Source organism: Nycticebus coucang, chromosome 2, assembly GCF_027406575.1.
Source record: "Nycticebus coucang isolate mNycCou1 chromosome 2, mNycCou1.pri, whole genome shotgun sequence".
NCBI classification, from domain to species: domain Eukaryota; kingdom Metazoa; phylum Chordata; class Mammalia; order Primates; family Lorisidae; genus Nycticebus; species Nycticebus coucang.
This window is the reverse complement of record NC_069781.1, coordinates 115,761,303-115,785,044: the sequence shown is the minus strand read 5'-3', so window position 1 is coordinate 115,785,044 and position 23,742 is coordinate 115,761,303. Positions and strand designations below refer to the sequence as shown.

Genomic DNA, 23,742 nt, shown 5'->3' with positions numbered 1-23,742 from the left:
TATCCAAGGAGACTATCCCAGGCAGTGGGAACAGCCAGTGCAAAGATTTGGGGGGCAGGAAAAAACTAGATCTCTCACTCCAGAAATCTGGACTGATCATTCATATTCCAAATAGGAATTTGTGTTTTTGTTTGTTTTTTTTTTTTTTTTTTTTTTGTAGAGACAGAGTTTCACTTTATTGCCCTCGGTAGAGTGCCGTGGCCTCACACAGCTCACAGCAACCTCCAGCTCCTGGGCTTAAGCGATTCTCTTGCCTCAGCCTCCTGAGTAGCTGGGACTACAGGCGCCCGCCACAACGCCCGGCTATTTTTTTTTCTTGTTGCAGTTCCGCCGGCGCCGGGTTTGAACCCGCCACCCTCGGTATATGGGGCCGGCGCCTTACCGACTGAGCCACAGGCACTGCCCTTGTGTTTTTTTTTGAGACAGTGTCTCACTCTGTTTCCCAGGCTAGAGTGCCATGGTATCAGCCTGGCTCACAGCAACCTACAGGCACCCACTACCATGCTGGGCTAATTTTTCTATCTTTTATAGAGGCAGGATATAGCTCCTGCTCTGGCTGGTCTCAAACTCCTGGCCTCAAGCAATCTGCCTGCCTTGGCCTCCCAAAGTGCTGGGACTACAGGTGTGAGCCACCACATCTAGCCAAAAACAACTCTTTAAACTTTACTACCCACATGCAAGAGGTTTCCCTCCCTCCCTAAGGATCCATGCACCTCTCTCCCAGGTATCTTCTCTCTGACACCATCCCAAGCCTGTCTCTAGGCCCATCCTGCCCTACTGGCCTCCTGTGCTTCCCTAACCAGCCTAGTTCTGCCCTACCTTAGAACCGTTACAATCTTGCAACCTAGTCTAGCATCTGACAATACTGTCCACAGCCTCCAGCCTTTTCTGTTTCTGCTTTAGTTCTCAAATCTTTTGTCACAGGGCTGGGATAGCAGTTGGGCTACAAATTTATTTGTAGCTCTGGGCTGGGTTCACAGGAAGCGCAGGATCTAGGAGACCAGAGCTAGTAAATTCTCACCAGAAAAGGGACTTGAAGCTTCCTTGGCCTTGCACTTCATTCAGTATTCAGGAAAACTGTAATTAGCCCAAATTTAAGAATTGGGGTAAGAGTACTAAAGATGCTGAAAATTATCAGACTCAATAAACAATGCAACTACTCGTCACCAACCCCTCCCCAGGTCCCACACTCTGACCTCCCAAGCCCCACGCCCTCGACATCCCCGCCCCTGCTGGGACCCCCAAATTTCCGGTGGCTCTGCACAGCTCGCTTCCGGGCAGCGGGACCGCAAGGGTTAAAGGAGGCTCACAGCTCGTTGATTGACGGCTCGGCCGGCGACCTGGGCAAGTTGACCAATCAGAAAGAGAGGATGTGGCCCACGTGGGCAAGCGGACTTACGATTGGCCAACGCCTCCGGCCGCCTTCCCCGGAGCCCGAGCCCACGTGCAGCTGCCGGGCATTCAATGACCAGCTTTGCGGTCCAGGCGGAGGCTAGGCGGGGTCGAGGCGGGGTCGAGGCGGGGTCGAGGCGGGGCTGGGGCGGGGCGGGGCGGGGCCGACGGGTCAAATGGCCCCCAGTGGGGGTTGAGGGTGGACTGGTGAGAAGGAGGTGTTTTTTCTTGGCCTGAACTTGGCCGACCTCAGCAGTTTCCGCCTCACCCAAGTGGGGTGGGGTGAGTTGTTGGACTCATTTCCCAGAGGGGACTCCGTGGTTCCTGACCGAGGGAGGGAGCTGGAGAGGCGTTGAGGGCAGAACTGAAGTAAGGAAGGAGCTTGGTGCTGTTAATAGTGATGGGAAAGGAAGGAGTTTTCTCCTTCTGTCTGAGAAATTAATTCTATTCACCAGGCTAACTCTTACTCATCCTTCAAAACCCCTTTCCACTGATCTCATGCTTTAGAAATTAACTCAAAACTGGGCGGTGCCTGTGGCTCAAGGAGTAGGGCTCCGGTCCCATATGCCGGAGGTGGTGTTCAAACCCAGCCCCGGCCAAAAAAAAAAAAAAAGAAATTAACTCAAAACTAAGGTTGAGCTGTGGCGACCTTTGGGCTACCTATCCCTGACTGCTCCCAGCACTACCTCCCTCCACCTCAAAGGGTGAGGTCTGGCGGGAAGGAGGCGACTATGACTTAGTCCCATCTGGGTCCCCATCGTTAATCAGGGCGGGTAGAGGCATTGAAGAAAGAATCAAGGATAATAAGGAATGCGGTGGGGTTCTACTGTAGGTCAGGAAGTGAGTGAGGGGTCCAGGAGTGGGTCTTGGGTCTTTAAATTTGGCAAAGTGGGTGGTGCAGGAGGCTCTCCCTATCCCTGGTGAGGTAGGGGTTGGTTTTGTTCTTGGAACTGTTATGCCCTCAAGACCTGCCATCTCCTTATTATTTTTTTAGGGTCTCTGGCTAACGTCCTGGAGGCTACTGCCTGAAGATGACTTCTAGGGACCAGCCCAGCCCCAAGGTTACCCTCAAAGAAACTTTGGTGAGGAGGACATGAGGTGGCATTAGCCCTGGGTAGAGCCCAAACTCCAATCCCAGTTTTCTTGTTCCCTTTTGATCTTGTATCCACCTGTGAACTGGGCTAGCCCAGGCCAGGTCTTGCAGATGGAATTGGTAATTCACCACAGCCACATTGAAGCTCAGGTGGCAAGGTGCAGTCTTCTTAAAATTAAGCTTACTCCTAATCACACATGTGATAAAACATCATGGACACATCATGTATTTAGTTAATATTTTTCAAACAAAAGCCACTACCCACCACACACAGTTTATTTACTAAAAGTCATTAGAGATGACTTTTTAAAAACTTCTTTGTTTAGAGAAGGGGTTACACAATTATAGCTCACTGCAGCCTCGAACGACAGGGCTCAAAGGATCCTTCTGCCTCAGCCTCTCCTGAGTAGCTGGTGCTAACATTTTTCATTTTTTTTTTTTAGGGGCCATGTTAATCTACTCTGTATTGCTCTAATTTTAGTATATGTGCTGCCAAAGCAAGCACTTTCACAATATTTTTGAGAATTTTTTTTCATTTTTGTCTGTGTTGCCAAGGCTGGTCTTGAACTCCTGGCCTCAAGGGATCCTTCTGAGTTGCTCACATCATAGATGTCAACCACTGCAGCCAGAAATGGTCAGCAATGGTCTGGAGAATTCCATTTCCGCCTCCACCCCCCACATACCTATTTTTTTATTTCAGATTAATGTGAGGGTACTAACAATTAGGTTACAATGTTTGCATTTGTTAGGGGTGTCCTTGTTGTGGTTGTGTTCTGCACCCAGAAGGTGTGCCATATGAGAAGACCATTTCTAACAGTTTAGCCCAGGGTGGGCAAACTTTGTTGTTGTTTTTGGTAAAAGGGCCAGATGGTGAATATTTTAGACTTAAACCAAGATACAAAATGGAAAATACTCCTTAGGTACTTAACTGGAGAGAAAACAAATTCCGGTTTAGGAGATCCCACCCTATACTACCATCTATAAGGCTATACCTAAAACTCTGGATGGGATGGAGACCTGGGTGGGGGTTTGGACATTTGGAAAGCTGGAGATTTTGTCTATCTCTTCTTTGACCTCTCCAGCCTCATCCTGGGGTTTCTACAGCAGAGAGCTCTCCAGCCTTAAATTATCAGGGAATCCTGGAGCAGTTCAAGCAGTTTACCAGGTGAGGTTAATTCCAAGGGCTTTCGTTCCCACGGGAAAGGAATCCCACCTGGTCCCTCTCCCCAGGGTCTTGTGGGTGAGTGGTCTGGAAGCCCCAACCCAATGAGTGACATTCATACAGAAGTATGAAACAAAAGAACACCCCAGTAATAACTGATCCTAGCTTAGGTTTAAATTTGAGATTTTCAGGCCTGGTGCAGTAATCCTGATGCCTGTAATCCCAGCACTCTGGGAAGCCAAGGTGGGCGTATTGTCTGATCTCAGGAGTTCGAGACCAGCCTGAGCTAGAGGAAGATGCCATCTCTAAAAACAGCCAGGCATTGTGGCAGGTGCTTGTAGTCCCAGCTACTCTGGAGGCTGAGGCAAGAGAATTGCTTGAGCCCAAGAGTTAAAAGTTGCTGTGAGCTGTGATGCCATGGCAATCTACCAGAGGTGACAAACTGACGCTTTGTCTCAAAATAAATAAATAAATTTGAGATTTCCTTGTTCAGCATAAATTTAATTTTATTGGAAATACTGCATTAAAATCTTACTGAACTTTTTTTGACACTGCTTTAAATTTGGATTTTAAAGCAAGTCCTCACCCATACTGGGCCCTGTTTCAGGGTTGAGGGAGGGGCTTGCTCTGGGGAAGGGACCTGAGGCCATAGATCTTTCAACAACTCTTTCTTCCCACTCAGGTTTCCCCCTCATTTGGCTGGAAAGTTGGAGAGCATTTGTAAGTCGGTAAGCCAGACCCAAGCCGCCTCTACCCAGGAGGGACAAGCTGTCCCTCCACCCTGCCTACCAAGCGTTTTAGAAAGGCTGTTCTCTGTATCCTCAGCTGCCTGATGGGGGAACCTCCCCCCATAGTTATTTTTACTCCTGAGCAAGTGAGTTAACACATTGAGCGAATGATCTTCATGTGAGTTTTTCTTAATTAGTATTAACCATGCCTCAAAAACTAGAAATTTCTCATTCAAAGTGGGTGTTCATTCAGGCCACAGTTTGTTGCTCAGGGATACAGCAGAGACAAAGTCCCTGCCTACCGCAGTGCGGTATTATTATCCCAGAAAGTTCTAGAATTATTATTATTATTATTATTTTTTTGGCTGGGGCTGGGTTTGAACCTGCCACTTCCGGCATATGGGGCCAGTGCCCTACTCCTTTGAGCCACAGGAATTATTTTTTTTAAGACAGGCTCTTGCTCTGTCACCCAGGCTGGAATGCAATGACAAGGTCACAGCTCACTGGAGCCTTGAATTCCTGGGTTCAAGAGATCCTCCTGCCTCAGCTTCTTGAACAGCTGGGACAACAGGCATGTTACCACCTCTCCTGGCTGATTCTTCTATTTTTTATGGAGATGGGCTTTCACTATGTTCCTCAGGCTGGTCTCAAACTCCTGGCCTCAAGGTATCTTCCTGCCTTGACCTCCCAAAGTACAGGTATGAGCCACTGTGCCTGGCCTCAGGATGCTCTGATTCTAGACAATGTCTAGTATGGCACCCATAAGCTACATGAAGCTATTAAGTGTAAAAATGCAGCTTAGGCCAGACATGATGGCTTACACCTGTAATCCTAGCACTCTGGGAGGCCGAGGCAGGTGGATTGCTTGCATTCACAAGTTTAAGACCAACCTGAACAAGAGCGAGAAAAAAATAGTCTGGAAATTGTGGCGGGTGCCTGTAGTCTCAGCTACTTGGGAAGTTGAGGCAAGAGGATTGCTTGAGCCCAAGAGTTTGAGGTTACTGTGATCTATAACACTTCAGCATTCTACCGAAGACGACAAAGTTACACTGTCTCAAAGAAAATAAACTTTTTAAAGGCAAGGCAGTGAAGGTCTTGTCACAGGAAGTGACGTTCAGTGGTGAAACTACCAGCCCTAGAGAGTACAGGGAAGGGTGCTCCAGGCAGAAGGCACAACCTTTGCAAAAGCCCTGGGGCAGGACAGAGCCTGGGGTGTTAGAGACACAGTGAGGAGACCCTTTCAACTGGAACAGAGTAAGAACGAGGGGGAGGACCTGGTGGGCTGCAGTAAGGATTTGACTTTCACCTTACATCAAGAATGAAATCCAGAGAGCTCCCAGTTTATCCCATCTTGAGAGTGGTAGGAGCTGTCCCATGTAAAAGTAGAAACCAGAGAGGTGGAAAGACTTGGCCAGGGTCACACAGCTAGGGGAAAGCACACAGCATTCAAACCCTGATTCTCACCTGCTGTTGGGGCCCACCACCTAGCATGATGTCAATTGTTCCTTTGCAGCTCCACAAGGTCCAGCATGATCTTGAAGAACACCACAAGCAGGTAAGTGTCCAGGGGCTTGGGATGTGGCTATCCCTCCTGGAAGTGCATGAGAGAGGGAGGAAGGGATGGGGCAGGTCATGCAGCACTGTTGGGTTGTAGAGAGGACTTGGGCTTTGACCCTGAGGGATATGGGAGCCATGGAGGGCTGTGGGTAGAAGAGGGACAGCCCCTGACTTGGAGCTCACTATGAGATGTTAGTGGGCCTCCCACATCTCAGGGGTACATCTGTTATCTCTCTGAGTCTCTTTCAGAAGTTGGGTGAGCTAGTCCTTTCTGGTCTGCTCGAGGGTCCCTGTGTGGCCTGAGTGATCCTCTATAAGTCAGTTGTTTCAGACAGCAAGGGCCTGTGATGTGCCAAGCTGTAAGCTGTGGTCCTCCATGTGTCTGAGAGTTGCCAAGGACCCAGATCACGTGGAAGCCGGGGTGGAGCCAGGCTCCCACCTGCCAGCCTGGGGCGCCTGGCTCGAGCTGAAGTACTTCTTCCACCCCTGTCTGTCCTCCGGCCACCTGGCCCTCTCTCCTGGATGCTGGCAGGACTTTCCGCTTATGCCAGATGTAACTGGCAGGGGCCCAGGGCCATGTCTTCAACTTAGTAGGGTAGAGGGGGGCCAGGAAGCAACTGGAACATGGTTATTCATTCAACAGATATTTATCCATCACCTGCTTGCCAAATACTGTTGTAGAAGCCAGGGAAATAGCAAAGAACACAAAGCTCCCTGCCTTTGGGGTGAGCGGAGCTTGGTACAGAGTGTGTGAAGTGGTAAAGGCTGGGCCAGAGAGGGGGTGGAATAGACCAGCCCCATGGGTGGGGAGAAGCAAGGGGGTATGGGTTGCAAGTTCAGGGTGGTCAGGGAAGGCTCGCTGAGAAGGTGACATCTGAGTGATTCATTGAAAGAAACTAGAAGAGGGCAGCGCCTGTGGCTCAGTCGGTAGGGCGCTGGCCCCATATACCGAGGGTGGCGGGTTCAAACCCGGCCACAGCCAAACTGCAACAAAAAAATAGCCGGGCGTTTGGTGGGCGCCTGTAGTCCCAGCTACTTGGGAGGCTGAGGCAGGAGAATCGCTTAAGCCCAGGAGCTGGAGGTTGCTGTGAGCTGTGTGATGCCATGGCACTCCACCAAGGGCCATAAAGTGAGACTCTGTCTCTACAAAAAAAAAAAAGAAACTAGAAGAAGTGTAGCAGTCTGGGACAGGGGAAAGTATTTCAGGCAGAGAGTACAGCCTGTATAAAGGCCCTGAGACCAAACCCTACAAGGCATAGTGAGGAGGCCTGTGTGACTAGAGCAGAGTGAGGAGTGTGGAGAGGAAGGAAAGAAGGGGAGGGGAGGGTAGGTTGGGCAGGTCCTGGTGGTCCTCGGGGATTACTTGGGCTTTTCCCCAGAGGAAGATGGGAGCCATGAGGGATGTATGCAGAGGAGGGATAGGGCCTAACTCAGGTACTCACAGATACCCTGGGCCTGCTGCAGAGAGGGCAGACAGACTGGGTGGTGGATGAGGGCAGAAGCCAAGGGGCCAGTTAAAACAGTCCAGGTGTGGACTGATGGTGGCTTAGTGGTAAGAAGTAATTGAATTGTGGATCTAGCCACAGTTCCTGAGCATCAGGATGTGGGGGATGAGAGGGCCATGATGAACCTGTCTGTTACTGCTCCTCCCAGGAGGGTCCCTACCCAGGCCCCATGCAGGAGGCCCCAGGATCCCCAGCTGCCAAGCCCCTCCAAAGCAGACTCTTTCCCCCTCTCCTACCCTTCTACTTCCAGCTCCTTGTTTTCCCAGCCTCCTTGTTGTGCTTTTAAAATCCCCACCCCAGAGCTGCCTGCACTTGTCAGGCTGCCCTCCCCAGGGAGGGCCAGCTAGCAGGCAGGAGGGAGCCATACTTTTTCATGCTGAGCACATTAAAGTGCTGGTAAATTGCGCATTAATGAGCCAGGGTGAATTGGAGAGGGCTCCCCTGGGCTTTGTGCCGCTGGGCTGGCACAGCCCAGGAATCCATCACTGACTGCCCCAGGAGGCAGCAGCCGAGAACTCCCAGGGAGGGTCCTAGCTCCCAGCCCCTCCCATATCTACCCAGCTGAAGGAAAACTGTTGTAGAAAAAAAGAAAAAAACAGCTCTAGAACACTCAGCTGCTTTTGTGATGTGATGACCAACACCCTGGCCCCTGGGCACTCCACCAGGGTCTGATCTAAACTCTGACAAGCTATGATATGAATTACACACCCCACTTTGAAAGCAAAAAAAGAATGAAAAATAAGCTCCATGATTTATGAGTTGTACACAGGAACGATATCTTAGACCTATTGGATTAAATAAAATATATTTAGAGTTAGTGCCACCAAGTTCTTTATACTTTGAATGTGGCTATTAGAACATTGTATATGCATGACTCAATTCTGTGCACAATTCTAGTTATACTTGTATTGGATGGTGCTGGTCTAGTTTTTATCCCATTTGTTAGGAAATACTTTTTAAGTTTGGAATCAGTAGTGGTCATATGGCTTTTTATTAAATAAAAAGGCCATAGGGTGGCACCTGTGGCTCAGTGAGTAGGGCGCTGGCCCCATAGGCCGAGGGTGGTGGGTTCAAACCTGGCCTTGGCCAAACTGCAACCAAAAAATAGCCGGCGTTGTGGTGGGCGCCTGTAGTCCCAGCTGCTCGGGAGGCTGAGACGAGAATCACGTAAGCCCAAAAGCTGGAGGTTGCTGTGAGCTGTGTGATGTCATGGCACTCTACTGAGGATGGTGAAGTGAGACTCTGTCTGTACAAAAAAAAGGCCGTAAAGTTACACACTTATGGGTTTCCCCTGCTGTCCTGTTCCAATGCCTTTTTCCCAGTAGATAACTGAGTTTTTTAGTATCTTTATCCAAGGTTTATTTAAGCAAATTAAAATGTCTTCCTCACCGAGGGAGGCATGTCTGCACTGTTTTGTGTCTCAAAGCCATTTTAAGTGAAGAATGGCGATGTGGAGGTTTTCATTTTGAAAAATCCTTAAAAAAACAGGGAGGATTTGAATCTATTTGTGTCATAGTGGTGACCAGCCAACAGGATTAGATTTTTATCACCAACCACCAAGGCTGGCTTCTGCATGTATTGAGAACTTTATGCAGGATATTAATTTGCACCAAAACCTCAATTCAAGGTAGGTTGTACGTCCCCATTTTACAGATGGAGAAAATGGTGCACTGTTGCTTACAAAGCCTTAACTGCATTAACGTTTAACTGTCATACTGCCAACTTCCCTCTAGATAGGAAACCTCTTACAGATTGTGGAGAGCCATAGCCAGCCCCAGAGTATTTCATCCGTGGAGGTAGGTTTCTGTGTTCATGAGGACCAGCGGTCCCATTCCTGGCTTGGGTGAAGGGTGTATCCCTGCGTCTTCTACTACCCTTGTGCCTGCTGTTCCAGGTGGCCGAGATCTCATCTGCCAATCCAAGTAGCCCTGAAATTCTCCAGCACTTAAAGCCCAAGACCCCGCAGGAGTCCAACTTTGAAGAGGTCCTGGCCATGAGGTCATCTGACTGGCTCCAGCGGCCCTTTGGAACAGACACACAGCTGGAAACTCAGCTGCCCTGGGGTAATGAACCCCAGTTTGGGCAAGATATTTTGACCGAGCAGCTCTGGCAGATTTTTGCTGGTGTCCAGGATGAGCCTAAAAACCTGAGACACAGAAGTGAGTCTCCCTGGGAGTGAGGGGAAATGGGGTGGTCTCAGGCTATGTCCTGAGGCTGTACAGTGAACCTGGCTGTGCTGTCTCCCCATCTCTCACCTCTTCCCTGTTGTCATAGTGACAGAGCAGGCACCAGGGCTGGTAAGTAAATAACATGTGGCCTGTACCCACAGGAGTGGGCTTCTGAGCTGGGTGGCTATCCTGGTTGGGCTCTCTTGGGTCAAGGTGTGGGGTTTCCATGGGATCGGTCTACCTCCTTCACCTCTACCCTGCTATCTACCTTGTCCCTTGGATCCCCCGGAGGACTCTAGTGAGACAGGCTGTGTTAGAATAGCCTACAGTCTGAGTTTGGGGCTTCCAGGACCATGCACTGAGACTCTTTCTGCATCTCTGCCGAGACAAGGAAGACTTGGGACCCCAGGCGTCTGACAAGTCCTCTCCTAGGCACTGCCTGGGTATCCCTGATGTTTTCTGGTTTTGATGCTCTGTACAGGTCAGCTGGCCTGACAGATTCTTCCCTTCCCCTTGGGCAGGAAAGTGAAGCTCCAGGTTCGTGTGAAGGAAGAGAACTGTGTACCGAGGATGCCTTGAGTAATCCTAGTAGGAAAGGGCTGACGCCAGGCTGGGTGGAGGATGCAGCTGGCCCTTAGAGGCCAGTGCACACTGCTTAGGCCCTGTTGTCTCTGTCCAGCTCCCAATCTGCCCAAGACCACCTCTGGGCCCCTGAAGCGTTCCCAAGATGGGAGCAGTAGCCAGGGAATGCCTCAGGTAAGACCCAGGCCTGACCTGGCACCACTCCATCAAGGCTGCTGGGATGGGGCAGTGGGCACAAGTGGGCGGAATGGGGGCAGCTGTGATGTCACCCACCTGCAGGAGGCTGCGGGAAAACCCTTTTCATTTCTGAAGCCCATGTAAGTGTCTATACTGTTTGCTTGGGGAGGGGAGTGGCAGGGAGTCCATGCTACCTACTCTTGCCCTGGACAGGTGGTGGGAACCAGAGGTGCAGGTTTGTTTCCCCTCTCCCAGCACCACTATGCCGTCCTCTCCACCTGGACCTGCAGAGTCCATCACTACTCCTTTTTTACACAACCACCCTTGGTTCAAAGGGTTTAGGGAAGGAGGCAGGGCTGTGTTAGAGCTGGATGCAAATAGTCCTAATCTTGTAGTTTGAGGCTGGGAAAGCCCAGATAGAGGGAAGAGTAGGCTTCTTGGAGGAAGAGGCTTAATGGTTGGGACCCTAAAGGATGAATAGGAGTTCTCCCTTATGGGGCAAAGCACTCCAGGCAGAAGGAAAGGGGGGGCCTATTTGGTAAGATGTTTGGGGGGAATATAGTAGAGAAACAAAGGCCTAAGAAGACCTCAATATCCAATAAAGACCAAAGCCCCTCTGGGGCTGGATTCATGGCTCCCACTGAGGGGCTCACAGGCAGGCCAGTTACCCAAGGCCTACCCTCCCAAGATCCTGGGATGTTGAGGACTTCGAAGATGCATGGAAGAGGCCAGACACCATGTCCTTGCAATCCAAGAAGATGGCTGTGCCGTTCAAACTGGAAAAGATGCGGACACTGGAACATGGGGAGTCTGTGCTCGCCACAACGGTCAGCAGTTTCACGAGGCATGCATTTACCTGCAGCAGGGGTGGTGTCAAGATATGGAGCCTGACTGGCCAGATGGCCAGGGACAGGTTCTATGAGAGCCACCTGCCTGTACAGGTAAGGGGTGGCAGGGTAGGCTTTTAGTGGGGAAGGGCTGTGAGAGCTGCCTACTCATGGTGACTCTGCCCATCCCAGACCCCAGGGGCCTATCTGCGCACCTGCCTGCTTTCTTCAAACAGCAGGGTCCTGCTCACAGGTGGCTACAACCTGGCCAGTGTGAGCGTGTGGGACCTGGCAGCATCCTCCCTGCATGTGAAAGATGAGCTGCCCTGTGAAGGTCTCTCCTGCCAGGCCCTGGCTGCCAACCTTGATGATAACCTGATTTTTGCCGGCTTCTCCAGTGGTACAGTCAGGGTCTGGGACTTGCGGAATCACAGCGTGATCAGGTATGGCCCAGGCTGGGGTGGGAGACACAGGAGGGGCTGGGTCCTGTTTCCAGCACCCTGTGACCACCCTGAGGCTGGGATCCTGCACTTTCAAAGCCAAAAGGCCCTTGCCACTTTAAACTTGCATTTGAGAAATTTGCAGACAGATTCAAGTGTTGACTGGGCTGTTGCCTTGCAGCCTCGGGTTTTGTTTTTTTTTTTGTCTGCCTCAGTTTCCCAGCTCAACAGAGTATGACAACCCCAAAGTCAGAAGTTTCATAGAAGGGCCAATTTGTCGTAAAAATATAAAATGATATGTTTCCAGGTGTTGATGGCTAACCTATGACAGCCTACCCACCCACACCCACATTCCCATACTCTGAAGGGATCCCCTAGAGCCACCTAAAAGGGAAGGTAGACTGAGGGAGGATAGAGGAGGATGCTAGAGGTTCTTCATGGCCCCAGATGAATGGAGAGAGGCAGCACTGGGATTTGGTGTCCAGTTTCTGATGGCTTTGCCTTCTGTTCTATGAAGGCAGAGATTTTTGGGTGGTAACGCTGTCCCTTTGGCACCTATATGTAGTGGTGGTGATTGGTGGGGCCCAACCCCTAGAGTCTTGTCCTGACCCCCATCTGATGTCCCTTCTGGCTAGGGATTTCATGGGCTACCCAAATGGAGCCAAAAGCATGGTGGTCAAAAACCACAACATCTGGACAGGGGGTCTGGATGCCTGTCTAAGGTGCTGGGACCAGAGGATGGTGAAGACGCTTCAGGAGTACCAATTTGAGTCCCAGGTGTGGGTGTGTGGGTGGGGGTGAGGGCTGCTTGGTCAAGCAACTGAGGGTGGGAAGGGGACTTGTCCTGAGTCTTAGTAATACTGCAAGAATAAGGGTCATTAGGAATATTCTCTGCTGTTGCCCAAATAATGTTGAATACCCTTATTCAGTATCAGGTGCAAAATAGAGGATTGTGCCCATTTTACAGACCCACAGGGTGAGGCTTCTTGGCCTGGGGCTGTACAGCTACAAAGTGGTCAGGTGGCTAGCCTACAGGGTGGGTACCTGGGTTCTTGCCCACCTCCTGGCCAGGCTGGGACTTGACTAGGTTCCTGTGTGCTACCTGTCTCCCTCCCCCAGATAATGAGCCTGTCCCACAGTCCCCAGGAGGACTGGGTGCTGCTGGGCTTGGCCAATGGGCAGCAGTGGCTACAGCATACCAATGGAGACAAGGCACGCATGGTGGGAGATAATGGCAGCACCGTCCTGGGCCTCAAGTTCTCCCCGTTTGGTAAGTGGCAGTTGTGGGAAGTCCCCTGTGGTCCCCAGCCTTCCACAAGACACCACCCTATGTTCCTGTAGGACACCCCAAAGCAGACACCATTCTCGGGGATGCTCTTGCAGGGGGGAAGCAGGAGAGAAGGGTGGATCTGACCCTCAGCGGCTAAGCTTCCCCACCACTGGGCACCTCTGTTTACTCCCAGGCCAGTGGTGGGTGAGCGTTGGCATGGACGACTTGGTCAGCATCCACAGCATGCCCACAGGGATGAAGTTGTTCCAGGTACCTCAGTGGGGCAGGACCCTGTGTTGGCCTCCATGGATGGAGATTAGGGCTCACCCTGACCCACTGCCCTCCCAGGCACCTGAGACCTCCTCGATCATGTGTTGTGACGTGTCTTCCAACAACCGCCTGGTCATCACGGGGTCTGGGGACCGTGCCTCCGTGTACCAGATCACCTACTGAGGGACTTCCCTTTGTCACTCAACTCAAGCTCCTTTCTTCTTGTCTTTTTTTTTTTTTTTTTTTGTGGTGGAGGGAACTGGGAAGGATCATCCATGCATTGCAAGAGAATGGTTTACAAACTCATCTTTGTCACAGGTAATAAAGCAACCAGGAAAAGCAGAGCAGGTGTATTCTGTCCTGACGGGGGGCCTCCCCTGTCCTGGCCCTGCTGTCTAACTGAAGTATGGAAGGACTTTTTCTAACCTGTCCTCATCTGGTGCTTGCTGTGTGATTCTAGGGGTGAGATGTGAGGTCCTTCCCATGACTTGTCCCATTAGACCCGTGGGTCTCAAACAATTGATTCTGTCCCCCTCTGTAATATCTGGGGAGATCTGATCTGTCATACCTTGGTTGTGGGGTTACTCCTGGTATTGGGTGATTGTAGGCAGGGACCACTGCTCAGCATCCTGCAGGGGCCCAGGATGGCCCTATCTCGGAGAACAATCCTGCCCTAGTGACCTGAATAACTGTTAACGGTAGCTTTGCTGTTTGGCCTCCCTTCTATACCAAATAGGGCTCAGGAAACAATCTTCACCCTTTCCAGGCTAGAAAGAAGCCTAGATGTCTTCAGTGGGTCTTGTTTCCTTAACCCGGGGAATTATCCCACCTCTGTGCAGCATCTTCAGAAACTTTCGCTCTGAGTGTGCCCTCTGTTTCCCTGCCATTTCCAGCTAACGTGTTCCAGCAACATCCTTGCTATTACCCCTCCCCCAGGAAATCTGGGACTGGAGTACTTAGTTTTGAGAGGGTGGGGTCTCACTGGTACCCTGGGCTGGAGTGCAGTGGCATCACCACAGCTCACTGCAGTCTCCAATTCTTGGGCTCAAGCCATCCTCTTGCCTCAGCCTCCCAAGTAGCAGGGACTATAGGTGTGTGCCACCACGCCCAGTTAATTTAAAAAAATTTTTTTAGAGACCAGGCATGATGGTTCACTCCTGTAATCCTAGCATTCTGGGAGGCCAAGGCGTGTGGATTGCTTGAGCTAAGGAGTTTGAGAACAGCCTGAGCAAGAGCAAGACCCCATCTCTAAAAATACCCAGGCACCTGTAGTCCCAGCAACTTGGGAGGCTGAGGTGGGAGGACTGCTTGAACCCAGGAGGTTTTGTTTGAGTCTCACTCTGTTGTCTTGGAGTTGAGTGTTGTGGCATCATAGCTCACAGCAACCTCAAACCTTGAGCTCAAGAGATCCTCTAGTCTCAGCCTCCCAAGTAGCTGGAACTACAGGCACCTACCACAACATCCAACTAGTTTTTTTCTATTTTTAGTAGAGACTGGGGTCTTGCTTTGCTCAGGTTGGTCTTGAACTATTGAGCTCAGGCCTCCCAGAGTGCTAGGATTACAAGTGTGAGCCACAGCTCCCAGTCAAGGCCAAGAGTTTGAGGTTGTTGTGAGCTATGATGACACCATGGCCCTCAACCCCAGGGTGACAGTAACACTCTAGGTTTAAAAAAAGTGCTGGGATTATAAGCATAAGCTATCATCCTCGGTCTTGGCCAGAGTATTTGAAAGCAGTGGGCAACTTGTCTCCTATGCTGTTTCAGACTCTGAAGCTAAGGTAGGGAAACTTCCTGTCTGGAGCCCAGAGTGACTGCTTGAGTAAAGCCCTGCATGCCACCTGAGTGAGAGCAAGAAATAAACCTCTGTTGTGTTAAACCACTGAGATAGGCTGGGCACTATGGCACGTGCCTATATTCCTAGCCCTCCCTTTGGGAGGCTGAGATGGGTGGATTGCTTGAGCTCTAGGAATTAAAGAGACCAGCCTGAGCAAAAGACCCTGTCTCTACTAAATTAGAAAACTGAGGCAAGAGAATGGCTTGAGCCCAAGAGTTGGAGGTTGCTATGAGCTATGACAATGCCATGGTACTCTACCCAGGGCTACAGCTTGAGTCTCTGTCTCAAAAAAAACCACTGAGATGGGGAGTTGGCCCTATCTGTTACACAGCAGCATCTAAGTCATGGGTCCTCAAACTACGGCCCGTGGGCCGCATGAGGTGGTGTGATTGTATTTGTTCCCGTTTTGTTTTTTTTTTACTTCAAAATAAGGTATGTGCAGTGTCCATAGGAATTTGTTCAGTTTTTTTTTTTTTTTTTAAACTATCGTCTGGCCCTCCAACGGTCTGAGGGACAGTGAACTGGCCCCCTGTTTAAAAAGTTTGAGGACCCCTGAATTGATCATACCCAATGCAACTGTCTTAGTAGTTTAGTGGCCTTCACATGGAATTAATCCTCATTACCTAGAGTCACACAATCAGGAAGCTGCCTCATCCCAGTGAATGGTGCCCAAGAGAAGCAATGTTTGCTGGCTCCCCAGCCCAAGGCAGAAAAGTGGCTGTGATAAATACCTTTATTTCCCCCAACACCCCTTGCCCCTTAGCCACATACCCAGCAAGGAAGGTGGGAGGTAGCCGTACAGCACATGGGACTTAACGCTCACAAGCATGGCTGGAGAGGGAGCTGCTGGCTCTGTCCAGGATTCCCTCTCCCCCATGAGTCAGGCTGGGCATGTAGGAAGAGGAGTTCTCAGTAGACCACCTCGTACACGGTGGCCTTCTTGTCCCCCGAGCCTGTCACGATATATTTGTTATTCTTGGAGATGTCGCAGCTCAGGACTGAGGAGGATTCCTTAGACTGCCAGCAGGGAGAGGGAAAGAAAAGGGAGAAGTGAGGCCCCCCCCAAGGATGGGTGTGTGGTTCCTTTGGGCCAGGAGTGGAGCCAGGACTCCCCCAGCGGAGGTGAGGTGCTTTGGAGCTGAATCCTGGATAAGTGATGCTATCCTAGAAAGAGCAGAGTCTATTCCCTTGACACCAAGAGAGATGAAAAGGAAAGCTGCTTTTCTGGGAAACTCAGAGTATATTCCAGGGACAGTGGAATCCACAGCAGAGGGCTAAAGTACACAGCACAATGACCCAAACCAGGGGTTAGTAATCTTCATAAAGGTCCCAATAGTAAATATTTTAGGTGTTGCCTAAATTCTAAACATGTCTGACACATTCTGGGTTTTTCTTTTTAGTAACCATTTAAATATGTAAAAACCACACCTACTAGGATGGATATAATAAAGACAGCCAATAAATGTTGGTGTAGATGTAGAGAATTTTAAAAGCTCACTCACTGCTAGTGAGGATATAAAATTTGGAAAACAGTCTGGCAGTTCCACAAAAGGTTACAGAAATTCTACTCCAGATGGGCCTGGTGGCTCACACCTGTAATCCTAGCACTCTGGGAGGCAGAGGCAGGAGCATCCCTTGAGCTCAGGAGTTCGAGACCAGCCTGAGCAAAAGTGAGAAAAACGTCTCTAATAAAAATAGAAAAACTAGCTGGATGTTGTATCAGGTGTCTGTAATCCAAGCTACTTGGAAGGCGAAGCAAGAGGATTGCTCGAGCCCAAGAGTTTGAGGTTGCTGTGAGCTATGATGTGACAGCACTCTACCCAGGACAACAGAGTTGAGACTGTATTTCAAAAATTCCACTCCAAAGGCTTGGCACCTGTAGCTCAGCAGCTAGGGCACCAGCCACATACACCAGAGCTGGCAGGTTTGAATCCAGCCCAGGCCTGCCAAACAACAACTACAACCAAAAATAGCCAGGTGTTGTGGGTAGGCACCTGTAGTCCCAGCTACTTGGGAGGCTGAGGCAAGAGAATCACTTAAGTCCAAGAGTTTGAGGTTGCTGAGCTGTGATGCCACAGCACTCTACTGAGGGTGACATTCTGAGACTCTCAAAAAAAAATTCCACTCCAAGATATCTGCCCAGGAGAAATGAAGACATATGTCCACCCAAAAACGTGTGTGGATATTCATGGCATCATTATGCACAGTAGCCAAGAAGGGGAAACAACCCAAATGTCCATCACTGATGAGTGGATAAACACAATGTCATCCATGGAATATTAACCATAAAAAGAAATTCTGACATGGGCTACAACATGGGTGAACTGTGATGACATGATGCTTGGTGAGAGAAACACACAGAAGGACACATCCTGAGTCCACTCACAAGAGGTCCTAAGAATTGTCAGAGAGACAAATTACAATGGTGGGTGCCAGGGGCTGGACAGTTAGTGTTTCAAGGAATAGGGTTTCAGTTTGGGAGGATGAGAAATTTCTGGAAAGGGAGGGTGGTGGTGGCTGCACAGCAATGTGAGTATGCTTGATGCCGCTGAGCTGTGCCCTTAAAATTAGTTAATATGATTAAGTTTTGTAATATATGTAGTTTAACAAAACCAAAACATTCTTTTTTTTTTTTTTTTTGGTTTTTGGCCGGGGCTAGGTTTGAACCCGCCACCTCCAGCATATGGGACCGGCGCCCTACTCCTTGAGCCACAGGCGCTGCCCCAAAATATTCTTTAAAAACAGGTTAGGCCAGGTATGGTGGTTCATGCCTGTAATCCTAGCACTCTGGGAAGCTGAGGAGGGTGGATTGCCTAAGCTCCAAGGTTCAAGACCAGACTGAGCAAGAGTGAGACCACACCATTAAAAATAGCCAGGTGTTAATAGCCGAGACTTGTAGTGGGCACCTATAGTCCCAGCCTCTCAGGAGGCTGGGGCAAGAGAATCACTTGAGCCCAAGAGTTGGAGGTTGCAGTGCGGTGCCTGTGGCTCAGTGAGTAGGGCGCCAGCCCCATATACTGAGAGTGGTGGGCGGCTGTGATCCCAGCTACTTGGGAGGCTGAGGCAAGAGAACTGCCTAAGCCCAAGAGCTGGAGGTTGCTGTGAGCTGTGATGCCATGGCACTCTACTGAGGGCAATAAAATGAGACTCTGTCTCTAAAAAAAAAAAAAATACATGTTATGGGTAGATGAGGCCAAGCTCTGCTTTAGTAGCTGGTAATAAGGAAGCTGGTAGAACCCTGGGGATGGGTCACAGTGGCAGGTGGCTAGGAGCACTCCCTTCTAACCCTGTGCACCTGGACATGCAACATCCAGCCAGGGATGAGAGCTGCCAAACTACTGCATACCTGGAAGATGCTGGCCCCATACGGCGTCCTCCAGGCATTGAGCAGGTTGTCCTTCCCGGTGCTCACAAACCACCGCCCTAAGGAAAGAGGAGAATTCTGGAAGGGAGCACTAAAAGTCCAGGGCTGTGGCCACAGGGGGAAGTGGGCCAGGCTGGGTCCCGCCTCTCCCTCTTTCCAGGCACCTCTGCCCTTACTGAGTGGGCACAAAGCTGCCTAGAGAGCTGAGGCTTAATCCTTCCCCCACACTTTCCAGATAGTAAAGTTAAGGCTCCAAGAGGCTCCACCTGGCCCTCAAAAAAGGGGCACCCCCTCTAGACAGTTGCCAGATAAGATACAAGATGCCCAGTTAAATCTGTATCTCAGGCCAGGCATGGTGGCTCATGCCTATAGTCCCAGCACTTTGGGAGGCCAAGGTGGGAAGATCACTTGAGGCCAAGAATTCAAGACTAGCCTGGACAACACAGCAAGACCTCCATCACTATAAAACGTTAAAGTTTGTAGTATAAGCAAATTCCATACGCTCCACACTATTTGGGATATACTTGACAAATGATTTGCCTTTTAATATCAGTATGTCCCCCCATACTTATCGAAGATTCAAATTTAACAGGGCATTCTGGATTTTGCCGGAGTTTTCTAGAGGAGTACAGCCCCTGCCCCAGGTCCCTGGGCCCCACCCCACTGGGGCGGGGGTCGCACCGCAGGACGCAAACTTGAGGGAGAGCACACAGCTCTCGTGCAGGTGCAGCTGGTACTTCTCTGGCTTGCGGACGTGCAAGATCTCCACATTGCTGCTCTCCATCCCGACAGCCAGCCAGTCCTGGTTGGGGCAGTGGCCCAAGGAAAAAATCTAGGGGTGGAGAGGGGAGAGATAGCCTCATCAGCCCCTTGGGATGTTGGGTGATGCTCAGGGCTGGCAGAAGGAGATGAAGGCCCAACATCCTCCCACTCCAGCCCCCATGGAGAGAGGCACTTGGCCCAGAGCCTGGAAAGCAGCAGGCAACTGCATGTTGGATCATTAATATTAATCAGAATTACACAGAACCCCAGGGCCGCACATCCATTATCTGTTCTGAGCACACAACAGCTCTGAGAGGGGCAGGGAAGAGGAGGAAGCCAGGCAAGGACAGTCACTCCCCTTGAGCAGATGGTGGAAGCTGAGGCAATGCCCTCTCAAGGTTATACAGCAATGGACCAGACCTGGGAGCAAGGACTTCTGACCCCAAACCAGAACTCCCCCCACTTGCAACACTTCTTTTTGTCTTGAGTTGGAAGGACTCAGTGACCTCATCATTCTCCACCCCAGCCCTGCTAGGCACAAAGAGGAAGAATCCTCTGTTCCACCCTAAGCTCTCCAGTCCTAAACTATTCATTAAGGCTCCAGTGGAAAGGGCGGCACCTGTGGCTCAGCGAGTAGGGTGTTGGCCCCATATACCAAAGGTGGCAGGTTCGAACCCAGCCCTGGCCAAACTGCAACAAAAAAATAGTCGGGCGTTGTGACGGGCGTCTGTAGTCCAGCTACTCAGGAGGCTGAGGCAAGAGAATCAGCTAAGCCTAAGAGTTGGAGGTTGCTGTGAGCTGTAGCACCACAGCACCCTACCAAGGGCAACAAAGTGAAACTCTGTCTCTAAAAAAAAAAAAAAAAAGACTCCTGTGGAAATAACTTACATCTACAGCAAAGAGAAGACTAGAAAGTTTTCCAGAAGACTGTAATCTTTGGATGTTCTTTCCTGGCCATACAGAAATGTTCCCTATAAAAATACAGGTTGGGGGTACCCAAAGGGAAGCTGAGGCAAGAAAATCGCTTAAGCCCAGGAGTTGAAGGTTGCTGTGAGCTGAGGTGCCACAGCACTCTACTGAGGGCGACATAATGAGACAAAAAAAAAAAGGAAGAAAGGCTTGGCTCCTGTAGCACAGTGGTTACGATGCAGGCCAACATATACCAGGTTTGAACTCAGCCCCAGCCAGCTAAAATAATGACAACTACAACAAAAAATAGCCAGGCATTGTGGTGGGTGCCTGTAGTACCAGCTACTTGGTTTTTGTTTTTTTTTTTTTCAGTTTTTGGCCAGGGCTGGGTTTGAACCCACCACCTCCGGTATATGGGGCTGGTGCCCTACTCCTTTGAGCCACAGGCGCCACCCAGTCCCAGCTACTTGGGAGGCTGAGATAAGAGAATCGCTTGAGCCCAAGAGTTTGAGGTTGCTGTGAGCTGTGATGCCATAGCACTCTACTGAGGGTGACATAGTAAGACTGTCAAAAAAAAAAAAAATAGCCGGGGCTGTGCCTGTGGCTCAGTGAGTAGGGCGCCGGCCCCATATACCGAGGGTGGCGGGTTCAAACCCAGCCCCGGCCAAACTGCAACAAAAAAATAGCCGGGTGTTGTGGCGGGCGCCTGTAGTCCCAGCTGCTTGGGAGGCTGAGGTAAGAGAATTGTGTAAGCCCAAGAGTTGGAGGTTTCTGTGAGCCGTGTGAAGTCATGGCACTCTACCCGAGGACGGTACAGTGAGACTCTGTCTCTACAAAAAAAAAATAGCCGGGCGTTGTGGTGGGTGCCCATAGTCCCAGCTACTCAGGAGGCTGAGGCAAGAGAATGGCCTAAGCCCAGGAGCTGGAGGTTGCTGTGAGCTGTGACGCCACAGCACTCTACCAAGGTTGACAAAGTGAGACTCTGTCTCTAAAAAAAAAACAGGAAGAGAAAGGCATTTTGGCCAGAGAAAATATATGTACACAGGTCTTGAGGTGTTCCAGGGTATGGTGAGTGTGAGACTAGCCCACGAAATCCTGACTGACAGGACAAGGAGCTCACACTTTGGCCCAGAAGCAGTGAGAGGAAGTATCTGGGTTCACGGTGCCTGAAGACCTGTCATTTGACTCTTCTTTGCTCAGTCTGGAGGAGCCCCTGTTCCATCCTGCCCTTTTACCATGCTCTTTAGCCTAGGCTCCCACAGTACCCTCAACAAGAACCTCTTCACACCCAGCTCCTACACCAGCAGCTCTGTGGTGTATGGGTGCTCCCCCCGATGAGTCCTCAGTGGGGTCCAAAGGGCTGTGGGAGAAACCAGCTGTACAAGGAAAGATACTCCTGGGAGTGGCTAGATAAGACCATGTGGGAAGGCCAGGTATGTTCATTGACACCTGTAATCCTAGCACTCTGGGAGGCCAAGGCAGGTTGATCCCTTGAGCTCAGGAGTTTGAGACCCGACTGAGCAAAGTGAGACCCTCATCTCTACTAAAAATAGAAAAAGTAGCTGGGCACTGTGGCAGGCGCCTGTAGTCCCAGCTACTTGGGAGGCTAAGGCAAGAGGATCTCTTGAGCCCAAGTGTTTGAGGTTGTTGTGAGCTGTGATGATGCCATGGCATTATACCCAGGGCAACAGAACATGACTCTATCAAAAAAAAAGGAAGGAAGGAAGGGAAGAAAGAAAAGGGAAGGGGAAGGGGAAGAGGAGAAGACCAGACCATACAGGAAGATGATCAGAGAATCTTAGTGGCCCCACTTCTTTTTTTTTTTTTGTAGATACAGAGTCTCACTTTATGGCCCTGGGTAGAGTGCCGTGGCCTCACACAGCTCACAGCAACCTCCAACTCCTGGGCTTAAGTGATTCTCTTGTCTCAGTCTCCAGAGTAGCTGGGACTACAGGCGCCCGCCACAACGCCTGTCTATTTTTTTTTTTTTTGGCTGGGGCTGGGTTTGAACCCACCACCTCTGGCATATGGGACCAGCGCCCTACTCCTTGAACCACAGGCGCCGCCCCGGCTATTTTTTTTGGTTGCAATTCAGCCGGGGCCGAGTTTGAACCCGCCACTCTTGGTATATGGGGCCGGTGCCCTACCGACTGAGCCACAGGTGCCGCCCTCCCACTTCTTTTTTTTTTTCTGAGACAGTTTCACTCTGGCACCCTGAATAGAGTGCTGTGCTGTGGCATTATAACTGATAGCCTGATAGCAACCTCAGGTTCTTGGGCTCAAGCGATCCTCTTGCCTCAGTTTTTTCTATTTTTTAGTAGAGATGGAGTCTGGCTATTGCTCAGCCTGGTCTCCAATTCCTAAGCTCAAGCAATCCACCTGCCTCGGCCTTTTTGGAGAATTAAAGGGGAAGCCTGTGGGTATGTCTGGAGGATAAAAAGATGAACAACATAGCAGATATTAGTCTTGTCCTGCCTCTGGAATTGGGCACCTCCCAGGGGAGAAGAAAGGGTACTGGGTCCTAGAGTTTCCATCTACCTCCCACCAGATCCCGAATGGCACCTGGGAGCTGAAGTCGTGCTGCTGCAGCTGGCGGCCCTCGCGCAAGTCCCAGCAGCGCACGGTGTTGTCCAGGCCCCCTGTCCAGAGCCGAGTGCCATAATCAGAAATGTCGATGCAGCTGGCACCGTCTGTGTGACCCTGGAACTGCCTGGAGGGAGAAGGGTCCAGGCGTTCATCTACAATTGAGACTGTTCCAGCATCCTCCCAGGTCACTCCCACCCCACCCCCGCCACTCAAGGTCACAGCACTGCCACCACCCACCTGACCATAGTCTGGTTTTGCAAGTCCCAGACCACAATGTTGCCATCGCTGCAGCAGGAAAAGCAGACCTTGGCGTCAGGGCTGACCGCCAGGGCATAGCAGGCCGGGGCTGAGGAGGTCAGCTCGGCCTTGATGCGGGGGGTGGGTGCCGCCAAGTCCCAAATGGACAAGGTGCTGGCCTCGCCCCCTACGATCAGACTCCGGCCATCAGGCAGCAACTTGCAGGAACGAATATAGTTGTCTCGGTTCTGGGGCCAGGAAGAAAGCAAGGACTGAGGTTGGTCCTTGTTCCCCGTCACTATTTACCTGTAAGCTCTGCCCAGGTTGGCCCGCATGCCTCGTCCCATTTGTTCATAAGCTCCGCCCTTCACCTGTAACCCCGCCCCTCCCTCACCAGGCAGTCCAGCTGGGCCACCGGCGTCTTGGCGCCAGGCTGGCCCACGTCCCACACTTTCACGCAGCCCTTGCCGCCCGTGTACACATGCTGCGTGGAGCCGCTGATGGTGACCGCGCAGACCACCTCGCCGTGCGCCAGGGTGTGCAGCTGCCGGGCGTGCCGCGGGATGCCTGCGCCCACCAGAGCGTCGGAGGGGAAGGGCACAGGCTGCATCTGCCCGTCAGCGGACACATGGAAGGAGTAGGCCCTGGACAAAGGCAGGGGCGTGACCCAGGCTCAGGGACTGCCCCTTCGCACCCTCACCCAGGAGGGTAAAGAAGGGCCTTTGCCATGCCTGGTACCCTCTGATGGCTTAGAGAGGGGCAACAACATGGTGGCAGGTGACCTGGGACGGGCAGCACAAAGGCAAAAGGTCTGACTTTTCGCCCTGAGCAGCAAGCACCTAATAAATGTCTGAACAGAGGATCCACGAAGACGCCCTGA

At 51.0% G+C, this 23,742-nt stretch overlaps 2 protein-coding genes across 6 annotated transcripts in view; one reads left to right on the top strand and one right to left on the bottom strand.

Moving 5' to 3' along the window:
* Positions 1-1,709: 1,709 nt before the first annotated feature.
* On the top strand, positions 1,710-13,493 carry TLE6 (TLE family member 6, subcortical maternal complex member). Its single transcript, XM_053608673.1, has 16 exons — positions 1,710-1,761; positions 2,387-2,474; positions 3,568-3,650; positions 4,330-4,375; positions 5,889-5,930; positions 9,171-9,233; positions 9,332-9,596; positions 9,712-9,738; positions 9,969-10,193; positions 10,285-10,504; positions 11,053-11,305; positions 11,384-11,634; positions 12,267-12,408; positions 12,751-12,901; positions 13,095-13,171; positions 13,250-13,493. Exons 2-16 carry the CDS (start codon positions 2,424-2,426, stop codon positions 13,352-13,354), a joined length of 2,001 nt encoding a protein of 666 aa, XP_053464648.1. The 5' UTR covers positions 1,710-1,761; positions 2,387-2,423; the 3' UTR covers positions 13,355-13,493.
* Positions 13,494-15,729: 2,236 nt separating this feature from the next.
* The window catches only part of TLE2 (TLE family member 2, transcriptional corepressor), a 36,258-nt gene continuing 28,245 nt past the window's right edge, over positions 15,730-23,742 (bottom strand). For all 5 annotated transcript variants that reach the window (XM_053580563.1, XM_053580570.1, XM_053580547.1 and 2 more), the window contains 6 exons: positions 23,257-23,506; positions 22,863-23,110; positions 22,602-22,749; positions 19,050-19,200; positions 18,351-18,427; positions 15,730-16,021 (listed from right to left, as the gene is read on the bottom strand). In XM_053580563.1, coding sequence (XP_053436538.1) covers positions 15,914-16,021; positions 18,351-18,427; positions 19,050-19,200; positions 22,602-22,749; positions 22,863-23,110; positions 23,257-23,506 — 982 coding nt within the window. In that variant the 3' untranslated portion in view covers positions 15,730-15,913. The remainder of the gene's footprint in view (positions 16,022-18,350; positions 18,428-19,049; positions 19,201-22,601; positions 22,750-22,862; positions 23,111-23,256; positions 23,507-23,742) is intronic.